The 16,197-nt window shown below is 38.9% G+C and overlaps 1 protein-coding gene across 10 annotated transcripts in view; it reads right to left on the reverse strand.

Annotated features, from left to right (window-relative positions):
- The window catches only part of CIT (citron rho-interacting serine/threonine kinase), a 110,534-nt gene that overhangs the window by 55,200 nt on the left and 39,137 nt on the right, over positions 1–16,197 (reverse strand). For 6 of the 10 annotated variants that reach the window (XM_090063164.1, XM_090063165.1, XM_090063160.1 and 3 more), the window contains exons 14-21: positions 13,315–13,485; positions 12,999–13,058; positions 12,386–12,439; positions 10,830–10,970; positions 10,338–10,463; positions 4,151–4,246; positions 1,397–1,513; positions 837–946 (exon numbers count right to left, since the gene is read on the reverse strand). In XM_090063164.1, the coding sequence (XP_089919290.1) occupies positions 837–946; positions 1,397–1,513; positions 4,151–4,246; positions 10,338–10,463; positions 10,830–10,970; positions 12,386–12,439; positions 12,999–13,058; positions 13,315–13,485 (875 nt within the window). The remainder of the gene's footprint in view (positions 1–836; positions 947–1,396; positions 1,514–4,150; positions 4,247–10,337; positions 10,464–10,829; positions 10,971–12,385; positions 12,440–12,998; positions 13,059–13,314; positions 13,486–16,197) is intronic. The other 4 variants (XM_090063167.1, XM_090063163.1, XM_090063161.1 and 1 more) reach the window with 1 other exon arrangement.

Genomic DNA, 16,197 nt, shown 5'->3' on the forward strand with positions numbered 1-16,197 from the left:
GTGACCACTGATGAGAAAAAATGAAGAGGACCAGGGGACAAAAAGCATACAGAAACATTGTGGCTAAGTTCCTGAGTCAGGATTAAGAAGCAAAACAATCTGAGAACTGAGGATATATTTTGAAGTTGTGGCTCTGGCTCTCCATTTCATCACTGAAAGAGGCACAGGAAGCATATACCTTCCTATCTGAGCACAATATTTAGAGAGTTGAAGAAAAGCTGACTAAAATGCAGTTTTCTTATGCGTCTTACCCTCTGCTGGGGGGCAAAATGGAAGGTCTATGAAGAGTGGACATTTAACAGTTTCCTCCCAATCTTTGTACATCAAGGAAATAATTCTCTCAAGAAGCATAGGTAGTGAAGTCTCAAAATACTATAAATACAAGGAATACAGCCTTGAGCCTTTGTTGGGAAGGGCAATATATAAATCAAATTAAAATAAACAAATAAATAAATAGGCATATGTCACCCCTAGAAACATTACTGGAATTTCTGTTCCTCTGGAAGTATCTGAAACAGCATGTAATTTTTTAAATTAGGAAAAAAGTGAAGCAGCACCAGCATCAGGAAATGATCCAAACTTTATGTCGCATTACAGACTAATAAATCTTAACAGGCATATCAGATAAAAAATAAAACCTGGAGCACACTTCAGCTACTTAGAGAAACAGCACAGCTCTATCAGAGTACAAAGTACAAAGAAATAAATGTAGAAAGGTTAGAGAAAAAGATTATTTAAACATCTGGAAAACAGATTTTAGTGAGCTTGCACAGTGATATATAAATTAGTGTTGTAGCCATTTCTATACTTAGTGCTTTAGCTACTCCTATACTTACATGTTTCTCTGTGTAAAAAGGCTGCTATTTGCTGCAAGCTTATTAGCTTCAGACAATTCCACTATTCTTTGCTCCAGTGACCTAATCTTCGAATCCATGGCATTGATCATCTGAAACAGACCAGTCTGCTTTCAAGATTACATGGCAAAAAGTAATGACAGCAAGAAAACATTAAAAAATAATGCCCAGAAACGTTTTTATGAAAACAACAAAAAACAGAACATATTAAGTAATCAAAAAGAAGCATCATGTATGCAGATATTACAGCAGCCTATATCTATTGTCCAGCCTCTTCCATGCCTAAAGCAGTAAGTCCACATGTTAACAATACATGGTACTGCTAGCTTGGAACATAGCAGGCCTGGATGACTTTCATTGAAGGGAATAATCCCAAAGACATACTGAATTAAAGAATATCTATCTCAATTTTAAAAAGGCCACATGCAAGAATGCCAAACAATAAACCAGACTTTAATATTAGGAATATGCTATGGTAAGATTTTCTTGTTCCCTATCAGCTACTCTTAAAATATTTTGATTTCCAGTTCAGTGACACCTACCGCCTTCTGTTCAGCCAAGAGTTTGCACTTCTCACGTGCTTCTTCTTCATGTCTTCGTAGTATATTCTCAAGTGCCTCTTTATCAGCAAGATCTTTTTTCATCTGATTTTCCAGCACCTAAAGAAAACAAAAGATCTCCTTCTTCATACTAGCTTCTCTAGTCAAATGTAATCAGAAAAATGAAGACATAAGGGAAGGTATAAATGTGCTGACAGGGGTTGACCACTTCCCAAACAAAATTATACACAATATATAGTGGTAAGAAATCACAGGAATAAAAGTATTTGAAGGCAGTGTCCAGCTAATTCAAAAGATAAATGAAGGAACACAAAGCTCCTGGAAAGACTATGGGTTGTTACTGTTTAATTAAAATCTAAAATTATGATAAAAATAGGCCAGATTGATAGAAACGGAAAATGAAGTCCTCTATTCACAGAATAAGCATGGCACAAGAAGCAACAATATAAGCTTCCTTTAAGATATCACACCAATATGCTTCAGTACTGACCTAAAATGTGTGAAAAAGTAATTTCAGCCCCCACGCCTACTTAAATAATGAAATGTATAATAATGATGTCAAATTTAAGAGGTCTATATTTATATGGATATGTGGCTCACCAGAAACTGGACTGAAGCAGGCCATTTTGGCTATTATTTGTTTATTTAAACTCATAATTTACATACATGCCGAGAGTTTTATATAGATGTATTTTAAATAAAACTGTTGGGGAAAAGGTACTTAATTATTTTTCAAACTGTACCAAATGTCAGTGGCTTAACTGTGAAAGGACTAGGAAGGTTGTATTTCATGGTTTGATTTATAGCAATGGTAGTATGTCAGGAGGACACATTTTGAGTCGGTTGAAAAATCTCAACCAGTTTTCCATGGCCAATATTTCTCAGGCAATCTCCCTTTGGAAGTACATCTGCATTTCAAGCTCACTCTTCCCCTCTCTAAAACTGAAAACAATCTTTCCTTCTAATCCCTTTCCTGAGATCTATCTAATCATCATCTCCTACCCTCTACATCCAACGACTTGTTAAAGCATGGATTATTTTCCAATTTAGAAGTAGATTTTCAACAGCACAAAAAGGAGTGTGGCATCAGAGTTACAGACAATCAGTGGAAGCTCAGTACCTACGTCCTTCCGTCCCAGCATGTCAAAGCACTGCTGCTAAATCAACTGGAGTTTCTGGTCCTACAACATGCCTTCCCTCTACTAATTTTTTTCATTAGCATCCTGTCCTCCATTTACCAGTCCAACATAGCTTTGTTCCAACTTTCACTTAAGTTTCTACTCCCGCCTACCTTTCAAATTACTGCTTTCTTGGTCTCCTTCTCCCCACCAAATTTTGACTTCAAGCTTTCATTCATGTATTGCATAGTATTTGTGTTCTAATCTGCCAAACACCCTCCCAGTTCTCTTCCTTTTCTCCTTCATATTTTCCTGCAAGGAATTTGTCTTCTCCTTTTATCATCATAATATCCCCTTTCTCCTTAGCAATTTTTGAATAACTTCTTCAAACTAATCTCTTTGAGCTGGTGAACATGGTCTTTACATCTTTTAAGTGCAATGAAAATACATAGTACTATATAAATGCATTAAATCATAATAAAAAAGGGCTGGATATAACACTTAGCAGACAAAGATCCTTATAGAATGCTTTTGCTGAATGATACAGTACTGATTCTCTGGATAAACTTTGACGTTTACCAAATGCATTTATGCCTCCTTTCTGGCTTACCTAATTTTAGATGATGTTCTCAAATTCTATTTTTGAATGTTTGTTAAAATCTTAAGATATTCTAAAGAAGAGAAAAATAGAGTAGGTGGATCCTTTGACTTCTTGGCAGATGTTACAGCTCCAAGAAGATGAGATTTCAAAAAGGCTCTTATATTTGCTGAATTTAAATCCACCACAGTAGGCTCATAGGAAAGTAGGGCTGGAGGAGAACTCACAGTCATCTAGTCCAGCCCCTAGCTCAAGGCATGATCATCCCAGACTAAATCATCCCAGCCAACTGTCTAACTTGCTCTTGAACACTTCCAAGGATGGAAATTCTACAACTTCTATAGATGGTCAAGCACTAGAATAGATTATTTTCATAGTTAGAAAGTCCTTCTGAATCTCCAATGCAAATTTCCTCTGCTAAAGCTTAAGGCTGTTGCTCCTAGTTCTGGCCCCTATGGCCACAGAGAAAAGCTCATCTCCATCTTTTCTATAATCCCCCTTCAGGTATTTGAAGACCATTATCAAATTCCACCCCCTCAATCTTCTCTTCTCCAGGCTAAATGACTCTAGTTCTTTCAGCCCTTCCCAGGCCCCTGATTAGTTTGTTGCTCTGCAATGGACTCTTTCCAATCTGCTCACACTCTTCTTGAAGCATGAGGCCCAAGCATACATTGTGTTAATACTCTTAAGATCAATGGAAGTTAACCCAAAGAATTACAAGTCCCTCCAAAGGTTTTAATTTCCACAAACTTTATAAGAATAATTTGCTCTAATGTCTGCTCAAATCACTATAGATTTGACTTGCAAATCTCATATAGATAACAGTCTTACACTATAGATGAGGGTAATAAGGGTACATGCTAGATAAGCAGTTATTCAAATATCACTTGACTTTCTAAAGAAAACTCAGCAAGTGTGACGTGAATGAGCAAGCAGTGTCAATGGAATCAGATTCCAAAAGCAACTATTCGGGTTTAAATCCAATACAACCGTATGAAGACAATGAAAATGTATCTTTACTTTGAGTTTTTCTTCATAGAACTGCTCTTTTTGTTTTAGCTGCAACTCCAGATGCTGTGCTGCAATCTGTGCCTCACGATGCTTCTCTTCCAGCTCCTGAATACAGCAGAGATTTATGTGAGACAAAAAGAAACAGTATACACAGAATTTTCAGTATATGTAGCAAATACTCATTCTCTCTTATTTCCAACATGAATCTGAGGCCTTGGATCTCAGCAGCATGTAATATCATGAAATTATACATGAACACTTTAACAATGCTGGTCATATGTGCTGGCCTAGATTCTGGGTTAAGTGGCAAAATTAAAAGAGTAAGGAAATATTAGAAATAACTAGTAGTAGATTTCGCTCCAGCCAAAAGCTGCCTCCAGAGCCACTGCTTCCCAAACATTCATAAAGCATTCCCAACAATGGAGCCAGAATTATTTGTGATAACAAGCAGTTACGAACAGCTTATAGCTGTGATAGAATTACTTAAACTCCTTAGTTTCATTTCTGAAAATCACTCTCTTTGGGAGGTTCTTAAGACCCTGAACTGAGAATCATGCAGAAAACCCCTACATATGTGTGGTTCTCCCTCCAGTGAGGCCTTAATAAATATGCTTCTGATTCCACATTTCTAAAGAGAACTGTTTACTTTCCCATATATCCTAAATGCGTGCTCTCAGAATTAATGTTTATAAAATGAATTGTAAATTAAAACTTTCAGCAAGATATATATTAGCACAGGGATCAGCAACCTACAGCTCACAGACTGCATCCAGCCTGCAAAGCCATTTTATTAAGCTCACAGAGCCAGGGGCTTCCATGGCATTTTGGAGTGAGAAGAGAAGGGTAACTGTAGTTGCAGCTGTGGCAGCAGTGGCAAAGGTATTTGGCAGCAGCCCACGTTCAGAATTAAGCTCTGTTAAAGTGGCCCCTCAATTCAAAATGTGGCTGGCCCTGTATTAGGTGGTACATTCATATTTTTATTTTCTTTGGCTCACAAGGGTGGTTCAGGCTTAGAACATAGTAAAAACGGCATTGTCTTGAAAGTATGCTAGTTTTATAAGAAAAACAGCATTTTTGTTCCCTGAAGTTATTTAGAATAGCTCTACAGTCTCTCTTAAGGTTTCCTCTCAATAGTTGAGAATTTGAAGAATGTTATCCTCCTTCCTGGCCAGGTTTGCCATTCTAAATCTCTTTACAGCCCAAGAGGCAGGTCCAGATCTATCAATCAATGGACAGCCAGTTAGCAGACTGCCACATAGCAAGCTCCAGATTTGGGTCATGTCTGAATCACTTGCTAGACTTCCTATCTGCACAGCATAGGATGATTCCCTGATATTTCTTCAACTGGCACTTCGCATTTTTTATCCTCTGATCTTCCTTCCTCTGATCTCAGGAAGCTACCTTGGGAATAACACAAAGCTTTCTTTGCTCCAGTCACTCCAGTAGCCACCCTCTGTTACGAGCTATAAAACATAAGGAAGTCCATCAAAAATTAGCTATCTAGATGGAGCCAGCTACATTTAGCGCCCTAAACTGCTGCATGGAGGGGAAATCACTATTTTCTGCAACTGGAAACGCTCCCAGCAACAAGATGTCAAATTCAGCTCACACACAGTCTAAATCAGCAATTCCCAATCCCGGGTCATGACCCAAATGAGGGTTGCAAGGGCAATGCTGGTGGCACTGCACAGAAAAGACAAGCCACACCACATACCGGGAGGCCCCCCACGCCCAGACCACTGCCACAATCTGCTCCCAGCAGCAAGGCATTGGTGGGGGGGGAGGTTAGGAACCATTGGTCTATGTCCTGGCAATGTATTAGCCAATCAGAACTACCACCAGATTTTTCTTCTGCAGTGGCACTTTGCAGTCGAGGTGGATTTGCCCCATGTCTTACAATCCATCATGAGCATCCATCAATTCGGCAGCATAATGTGCCTTAAATGACTTGGGGTGCAGCAAACAAACTCCTCCGAAGAGTTTTAGTTTGCTGCCCCTACAGCCGTGGAGTGAAGCACCAAGCTCCATGCAGCTCAGGGGCTCTGCAGAAAGCCCTGCAGGAAGCCTGGCAGCAGCCCGGGAAGACAGGCTCCACCTAAGAAAAGTGGCAAGCCTGATCTTTCCCCCCAACTCCGCCTGGAGCCTGCCTGCCTGCAGGGGACCCAGTGCTTCTCTCCACGGCTGTGGTGCCCCTCAGGATCGCCTGAGTCGGGTGCCACTGAGGGTGGGGGGCCCACCACTGCCACAAAGAGAAGCACCAGCCCTTGCCCCAGCAGCCCAGGGACCACTGTACCCAGCAGCAGCTCACCCTCCCCTCCCCGCCACCAGAAGGGAAGGTACATCAGGAGGGTGTGTATACGATACGGAGATTTAAAGGGTCCTAAATTGAAGCAGTATTTTTAAAAATCCACCATTTCAATTTAGGGCCCCCATTTAATCTACCACGGCCTAAATATATACAGCATAAACTATTCTTTCTTTTTGTTTGCAAAAATATTTATTTCTGTACATATATGTACATATATAGTTATATACACACACACACACACACGTCCACATATATATGTACACACACACACACACACACACACACACAAAACACTGTACTTTTTTTTTTTCTTTTTTTAAGGAAAATTTTTCGTGTTCCAAGTCAAATTAGCCAGATCAGGTCCAAATCCATTTGAATCATCCAAGCCTGGAGACGTGGGGTTTGGATGCCCCCAAGTTTGGCTTGCCCTCAACCGTATGACCACAGAAGCAAGCTAGGAAGGACCGTCCCATTTCCATAAAGTAGCCGAGATCCTCGCACTGGAAGCTAGCCAATGGGAAGCTAACTATGAGGCTCTTGTAGGGAGTCCAGTCCACAAACAGAGAAGGGTGCAACCCTCCACCTCACAGTGCCATTTTAAGTGCATTACCTTAGTCAGCATATTTCCCCTGTCACCATCTGCTCATGGTATTTCCCCTGCCAGGTTATTTATGATATAAATCCAAAGCCAAAAGGATCATGATCTACTAGATAGTTCATTGGGCTGGCCCCACAATAATCAATGGGATTTCAAGCCATGGTGACCCCATAGCTCAGCACTGCTCACTATGCGCATGTATTCCAGATACCCCCACAAAGGAACCATGCCCCCCACTCATGCCTGGAACCAAGTGTTCTTACCATGTGATCTGGGATCCTCCAAAAATTTATATGCAGATGAGAGATAGGGAAACCTGGTCCAGCTTCACTTCATGGAGGGCGGGGCCACACTAATCATATGCACAAGACTGAGAAAGAGGCCAACAGAGGGATTCTGGGTAAATTGTTTAGGGCCCCATTTGGCAATGTCTGCCAGACATTTAAGGCTGGTGAAGAAAGAAGAATCATTGGAAATGGGAAAGAAAGCTGCGGACTTGGTGTAGTTAGAGCAGGGACAGGGAATTATTTCAGCAGGAGAGCCACTTAATGAGTTTTGGCAAGCTGTCAAGGGCTGCAGACGTAGCCCCACCCCTTGACCAGTGCCCTGTCCCCTTGTCGCCATCCTGAGACCAGAAGTCCTGCTCATTCGATAGAATTCAGAACTGATTTGGCTGACTTGGCCCAAAACAACATTTCAAGAAGTGGTAGATTCCCATCAGCATGTTGGCTTAATATGGGCTGTGTGTTTTACAGTCATGCTCAGTGTTGGTTGCATTTAACCAACTTCATAATTGGTTTCTATTACTGAGCACATGCTGCTTTGGCAGCAGTTTAATGACAGACAATGTATTACTGAGGTTTCTTTGTATGCAAATGTAAGACAAGGGGTTTCTCTCCCCACTCCATGCTGACTGGAGGAAAAAACCTTGTTTTGTATTCAAGTAAATATGGTATTTCTTCCCTCATAACCAGAAGAAACAGAGGTCATCTCTGTTCCTGTATCTTCATCCATCCTCTCTCCATTTCCCTAAGGACATTTTGTCAAAGTCCTCACAGAAAAAGCAAAATTATAACACAACCAAGTGTCCTATATGGTTTAAACAACCTTTCAACAGGAATACATATATTCTTAAGCTCCAATCACTATCCTACTCACCATGCCACCATAACAGAACTCAGAAAAAGACTTCTATTCAGTACAGGAGATGCCAATATAAATCCATAATATTCAGATAAAAGTACATGTGTCCTGCCAGTTCTTTTCTCTCCAGAAGAAATCAAAGGCAGCATTGGTTAAAACAAATTTGTTTAAGAGGGATAGAGAAAATCATCCACTTCCTCAGAGCAGTCTAAAACTCACAACACAGAAGAGCAAGAACACCAGACACCATAAAAAGAACTCCCTAACTTCAAGAAAAACAACCTTCCTCTTTATTCTTTTCTTTGTCCTTCCAAGAAGGCTAATATTTTCTTCAACACTGGAGGAACCAAAAGGTAGAAATCTCAAAGAAACTACTATATACAAGGTTATTATGGGTTCCAAATATTCTGCCTGAAAATGCAGGGAATGGTGAAACAATTAGAAGATATATCTGCATTCTCTTGCATTTCTTCCCCATAGGGAATTTAAATAAATCCAAGCAACAATGCTCAAATACACACAAGTGGCTTATGAAGCAAGTCAAAGTTTTACACAATTTCTGAATATAAAACTGGCTCACTGCCCAGCTAAGCAGTAGTCTCCCACTTACAGTGCCTTCATGTTATCAAAATAGTTTGAAAGAAAGAACACTGCCAAGGACTTATTCTCCCTTCTTTTTGGTGTTCAAATGTTCTGATCCTCAAAGTCCATATATGCAACTCTCTCTCAAAGCAATTATGGATCACCTACTAACTTCAAGAAATAGAACTGCATTATCATTCAGCCTATGTACATGACATTTCTGAGGTTCTCCCATAGCTGGGACTAATATCAATAAAAAGTATGATTTTTATGGACTTATTACCTGCCTCTCAGTATGTTCACCATGTTAGTAATCCTAATAGACTTAAAAAAAATAGCAAAGAAAAAAATGGGGCCCATATTTATCCCACTTTAAGATTATTCTCATCTTTATTAAATTAATAAAGGATACCAAATCCAAAATACTTCTCCTGCAACAATACTAATCCACCCTCCCTTGTAATGACACTGCCACTAATCTAATTTTTGGAATGAAGAGGCTATGAAGAGGAGGCTAAGTTCATGATGATCTCATGTCTCCTAATAGATACATTTGCCATTTTATCACTTCTTCCATAGGATTTTTTAAAAACTCACATTATATCTTTTTGTTCTCCACCTCAAGCACTGTAGACAGGTAGCTTAATGAAAGATGATTCATATACTCATAAGGAATGATATAACACTACAATGTAAAATATACTTCACCCCTAGAAGAAATCTCACTAGGAGCATTTCCCCAAGACAACAGTCATACTTTGGGGGATCTGGTACGCACCAGTTAGTACCTGGTATACACCTGTAATAAAACATCACTTCCTTTTGCTTGGTATGTTTGGTCCTGCCTTCTATACTGCAAAGGAAAACCTACTGTCTGAATGGATATTTAATAAACAGAACTCAAAAGTACCACAAATTGATTTACATGCCCTATCATAAAATTATGGCTTCCTACCTGCAGAAAAGTATAAGTACCACTGGTACTTCTGTTCAATTCCCTTTAGACTAAAAAGACTAAAAAAAGCCAGCTAACCAAAAACTAAACCAAAAGACATAATAGATCTAACAATGAGAGAGAAAATAAATTGTCAACAATAACAAAGGAAGAAGCTGTGTGGGTGAAAATGGATCTCTGACACACATCTTCAGAGAAAAACAGTTTAGATGACTAATTTTCCTCTACTCCAAAATGTGTTTCAGATAGATCTGACCCATGAAGTCCTTTGCAATTTAATCTCAACTCTAATGATTAAAGTTTTCATTATTAGACAAGCCAGGACTTACCTGAGAAAGTTATGCATTTGAAACTGTCATTAGAAAACAAACAGTATCCTAGTGAGTTAATTCCGTTGACGCAACTGTTATTTTCGAATAGTAATTTGGGAAGAGATGTGTGGAGCTGGTTTATAATGAAAGCTACAGGATATAGAATTTAAGCAGTGAAGTTTTTCAAAGATAAAATGTATATTATCAATTGATTTTCTTCAGTTCCACGACCTCTTTTCCCTTCCCATACCCTTCTTCTATACTCTTACCCTTTATCTTTCATTTCTATCTCTGCTCACCAGAATTTTTTCTGCCATCTGTTGAATCTGCTGAGACTTTGTCTGAATATCTTCCTTCAGTCGGTTTTCCCTGCGTTCCACAGTCTCTAGCCTCTTCACTTGATTCTCCAGAGAATGGCGGCGCTCCTGCAGGGCAATTATAAACTGCTATTGAAGATTACCAAGTCTGGATTACACATAACAGTGAGCAGGCTTCAGGAAAAGTCAGCTGAAGCAATCAGTATGCAATCCTCTCCTGCTTCTACAACCACCCCTCTCCCAAAAATCTCTTATCCTTGCCATGCGCTCATTTTGTATCCTCATGAATAAATGAAATAATCACCCTAGTCAGATTTCTTCAGAGAAATATATATTTAAAAAATGAAGAACAGATCAATTCCTAATATCTTTTTCCCCATGACAAGTTGCTACCTAGATGCAAGTCATTAATTATCTTTAAATTAAGGGTTTTCCTGTAGATTAGTCCACTGTAGCCAGAAACACTCTGTTCACCTCTGCTTCAAGCAATTTCTTTTTCATGCTTTCATTAGAGTCTTCGCGATTCTGCAGTTTCTCTAACTCCTTCTCTGCTCTCTCCTTTGCCTGACGGATATTCTGAAGGAGTTCAGTTGCCTCAGAGCTGGCTTTCACAGCCTATGCCAAGGCAAGAGCAGGGGGAGGGGGGAGAAAAATCAATAGATGTTACTACAGATGTGTTTACATGTAAAGAAAATTTTCAAGGTACAAGATACAGGTATAGAATGACAGCAACTTCAGCTGTTCAACATTCTACATAGAGCCATTATAAAAGCTTGGCCTACCAACCTAGAATTAGGACAATGTACAAGCACATGAAGGAATCCAAGTTCCAACCTGTGCTCTATACTGCAATTTTGAGGCTGAAAAACATTGGAGCAGATTGTACCTTGGACTGAATGATAAAACCCCCCTCACTGAAAACAGATCTATTTGTTGAAGACCTGTAATGAAAATGTCATCCCCATTTAGCTGTTACCCTCTGCTGTTCACCCTACAGATTCACCACCCATAACAAAACCCCCTATATAGAGAGAAAAAGCAAGCCAACTGAAGGAAGTTCAGAAAACTCCCATAGTGATACCTTATAGCTAGCTCCCTCCCCTCTCAGAAAATAAACATTTAGTTCAGGGCCTATCTGAAACACGCATTTTCCCAGAAGCCTTTTGATTGTTTACTAGTATTACAGTGTTGATGAGAGGTAGACTGATGAGGAAATTATGTACCATAGATAGTACATTGTGTACTATGGATAGTAAACCATGGATGCTTCCGACAGGTTACAGTGTTAATGAATCTGAATCTTGTCATGAACTCTTACACCTATAATGTTTACCTTACTAACAGAGCTGCCATTGTTTGAATCACTAAATCGCTTTCCAGCTAGCAAAGTCAAGGTCAAAGGTAGTCCAGCAAACTAGCACTTTTAGAGCAAGCCAGCACAAAATGTAGTGTGGCTAGCAACAGATTCAGTTGTCTTTGATTTCCTCCCAGCCCACAGGACCAGGTACCCAGCCACTGTTAAGACAACTGAAGATGGCCTTCAGTTTGACTCTGGAACAAGGCTTGAAATCTCACCACTTGATTTGTAGCAAAACACGTCAATTGCTCTATCACTTAGAGAGTAAGGCAAGACCAACAGATGTTTTCACTGGTGAAGAAACAAGAAATAAACCCTGATATCTCCAGGAACAGAAGGCCAGGCTGGTGTATTGCATGTCACACACCCAAGCCTTTTAAATAAAATTTTGTATTCATTATTCCAGTTCTGATTCATATTCATTTGTAAAAATAAACACTGTTGACACATTTCAAGAGCAGAAAGCATATTGAGAACTCTAATGATTTCAGATACCAGCTCCCACCACCCCCCTTTCTGCCTCTGTTGTCCCCCAGGCTGTGACTAATTCTATTTTTGAGCGTAAAACAAAGTGCCTCCCTCCTCTGCATTAGAATTTTGCTGGAAAGTCTTATGAAGATTTAATACAGAAATTATTCCTATGAAAATTTCCCTCCTACCCCATACACTTTACCTTTGTCAGCTTCTCTTGTAGCTCCTGGATTTTGCCCTGCTGTTCTGCATTGATCTGTAGTCAAATGCAAAGGAGAAAAAATTAAGGGAAGAAAGTCACCAGTATATCACAAGTATGGCAGACTTGTTATTTTTGTCTCTTTTCCCAGAATCTTTGTTTCTCCCTATAATTCCAACCTGCCAAAACAATCTTATGCAGGCTTGATTCTATTTTACTAAGTTTGGTTAGTCTGTTTGTCACATTTCTGTCATTAAACAGATAATTCAGTGTGACAGTGATTGCAGAACCAAAGCAATTTATTTTTCAAAATAATCATATTTTTCAGTTGCCATTTTGTAGTCATAAAAGGAACCCCATGTGTACCATTAACCCAGCTCCAACATGGACTGCATATAACAACTTGTCTTTGAATGGTTACTGTAGTTCTATTGAGCACAGACTGACCAGACCTAGCTTTAAGCCAAATCAGACCGAACAATCAGTCCCACGAGGAAAGAGAGGATGGAAGTGTGTTTACACCACTGACCAACCGTAGATATTGTGGGTTTCTGCGAACAACAACTTGCTCATACAGAATCAGGCAGCAAACTCCAGTAACACTACTGAAGCATACCTTCTCCAGTTTGGTATACAGCTCTCCTGCTTCAGCTTTTCCTTGGTCTTTAGCCTGTAACTTAAATATAAAATATATAACTTTGAGGAAAAGTTTTAGGACCTTGGACTTCACCCAAAATCACCACCTTAGGCAGTTTAAATGTAAACAGCCTTACAGGGAATAAATTAAATTATTCCAAGTACACGCCTAATACAAAATGGCTCCCAACTGTACATTCTGCACTGAGCTTCTAAGGAGTTTTATGCAACTCTGGTGTAGAAATACACTCTAGAAATCAGAGTATAAAACTCCTTTCCCAAGGAGCCTCAACTACCTTCTGTAGCTTGTTGTGACATTCTGTAGCTTTACGTTTGAATTCTTCCGCTGCCAATCGCGACTCTCTCAACTCTGATTCATAGAGATCACTACGTCTGCGAGCTGAAATAAGATCCTCTTCTAACTGATTCATCATCAACCTCATCTCTTCTACCTGGGCTTGATACTCCTGTAGTGGGAGGAAAGGGGTATTACATTTCAGAGATCACAAAAGAAAAAAGAAAAAAAAAAAGAGTAGTAAACTACAGGACATGCAGGAAAAGAGTATAATACAATATGAAAGGGAGAGCCAAACAAAACACTGTATTCTGTAACTCCCTAGCTTGTCCTCCATGGCAATAATTCTTGCTATTTTCAAGCCAATACCTCAGAAAACATGCAAAAATATAACCAGAAAAACTATTTTGAGAGAATCTACTTAAAAAAAAAAGCAAACACATGGTTCCAGAAACAAAAATTAATCTATTTTCATGTAATTTCTCTCTCAGTGTTAGTGTCTCTGTCAAGAGGTCTGTTTTTTCAAAGTAAAAGTTCTCAAACTGGTAATGTGAAAGTAACCACAAGCCTTAGTAGTAGGAAAAAGGTGGATAAAAAAATGTGTTGCGGCCTCCAGCCATCAACTTGATGGCTTTTTTTTGACAACTATGGAAAGAAACATAAAAGCCTAAACACAAAAGTCCTCTATCATTTTGGAAGAGAGAAACTGGTAACCTAATAATCAAATGCTAGCTTTGGAGCACAGTCCCTGGAGAGTCCTATTTCCCCTCCAAAAAGCCATTCTTCTACATATACCCCTATTTCTGGGCCCTACAAAGATAGGAATTAGGAAAAAAAATGAAAAGTTTTGTTCTTTGATTTTTAGGTATTAAAGAAACATTTGAACTAAGTATTCCAGTTAGGTTGTGCATCCAAGGTGATATCGGGTACAGACAGCTCTTCAGATCATCACTCAGGATTTCATTACAGACCCAGGTTGAATGGTAATTTTTATTAGTAAGAATTATTAGAATCCTGGAAATATACTGGTGTTTTACAAAACCAATATAAAAGAAAACAAGACATTATTGTCCTTGTTCTAAAAAGCTTGATTGTTTCATGTATATAGTAGCTAGAAGGGTGCTAGACAGGTAGATAACATAAAATGAAAGTGGGCAAAGGATTTAACAGAGATTTTTTTTTTTTTTTTAACTCCTTGCACATGAGTCCATGTCTGGCTTTCTGTTTTAGTCCATTATAGTATTCCCATTACATCCCATTTTCAAATACACAGCTACAATCCTCACTGCCCACTTCATCATAACACTTCTCAAGTAGTCATGTCTCCCAGATCAAATGCCCACAGAAAACTGTCATGAACTCCACTGATTCCACAATTTTATAAAGAGGTGCTGATACTGATTCCCAGGAAGCTTTGATCTTCAGTAGACCATCCTTTGGGAGGTGCTGCTAATACCCTGCCATACTGGAAATTGCCACTAATCGTCTTCTGGCCTAGAATGGCTTTCTGGTTCATAATGCACACAAAGGATCCAGGTCACTCAATCTCCTAACAAATATCCTTTGTCACAATTCTTGCTACCCAAGTATTTTCTTTTTTTTTTTTATATTGGAGGTGATAAAAATAAAAACATTACTGTAGAAAATTCCTTTTACACCAATTGATTGACACAAAGAAATAAGAAAAACGCTTTGTGCTCTGCTGAGAGATCATAACTTGTGTCAGCACTTTGAGAAACACTCAACTTATAGAGCAGTGATCATTTAAAGAGTTACAACTATGACCACACCTGCCTTTGACAAAGCTAATAAATTTGGAGGTTGTTAAATAGCTCAGTTTTCTTGATTCCTGCCATACTCAAGGTTCCATCTTTAAGAAAAATCTCATAATTAGGTGAGAGGAACTTGCCATGCAACCTAAGACCTACAAGATGTTCTGGCATGCATCTTACTGGAATGCAACAGACACTGAACACCTGAACACTGAAATGCAGACATAAAGGCTAATCAGAGATTAAAAAACTGTCAGAACAAAAATATACATAGTCAAGTTATTACCAGAAGCCAAACTAGAAAGAACAACTTTCTTTTTCCATTGACTTTCCACACTAACGGTGAATAGATAGCATTGCCTTGAAAATACCAAATACTTGAGCTTTAACAGCTTTCTTGAGATTTGTCTTTTTGTGTAAATATTATGCAAGCAGGTTTCTCCCCAAGCTTGGCTCCTCTATAAAGAAAATCATAAGGATCAGATCTCTCTCACCCTTTATGTTCTTTCTGCCTCAAACAAATAAGCCAGGCTCTCTTATTTTCCAAGATCCACCTGCTAATGAGTCAGCAGAAATTTTTCAACATATTTTATGCAGCTTGAGGAACCCCAGAGAAACCCTGCATAAAAGGTCCTAAAAACCTGTTACAATTCCATCTACAACACCTTAATATACTGATTAATCTTAGCCAACATGTATGTTCAGAGATACTGAGTTCAAGTCATGTTGGGATACAAGTTTTATTAAAATTCCTAAAATTATTTTTTCCTTTGTCAAATTTTACGAATCTAAATATTTGATTGCAAAAACATTCTACACCAAGTCATTTAAAGAAATCCAGCTAATGAAGCAACAGAAAGCAAAGTAGCAAGACTTAGAACACTGCCATTTTGAAAACAATCAGCTGAATGAATACTTGATATGTGTATATAGGTCTGCCACTTCCAGAGGTTGTATATGCATTTAATTAAATTTTGCATAAAAGAGTAGCTCCTGCCCAGAGACCTATTACCAAGGGTTCTATGCTTCCGCATCTCATTTACCAAAATTAGTCAGTTAATGTTTGTAAAGTGCTTTGAAAGAGAAAAGCAGTAGATAATTGCTTAGAATTG

This window comes from Crocodylus siamensis, chromosome 9 (assembly GCF_052110815.1).
Source record: "Crocodylus siamensis isolate JL-2025a chromosome 9, ASM5211081v1, whole genome shotgun sequence".
Classification (NCBI taxonomy): Eukaryota; Metazoa; Chordata; order Crocodylia; family Crocodylidae; genus Crocodylus; species Crocodylus siamensis.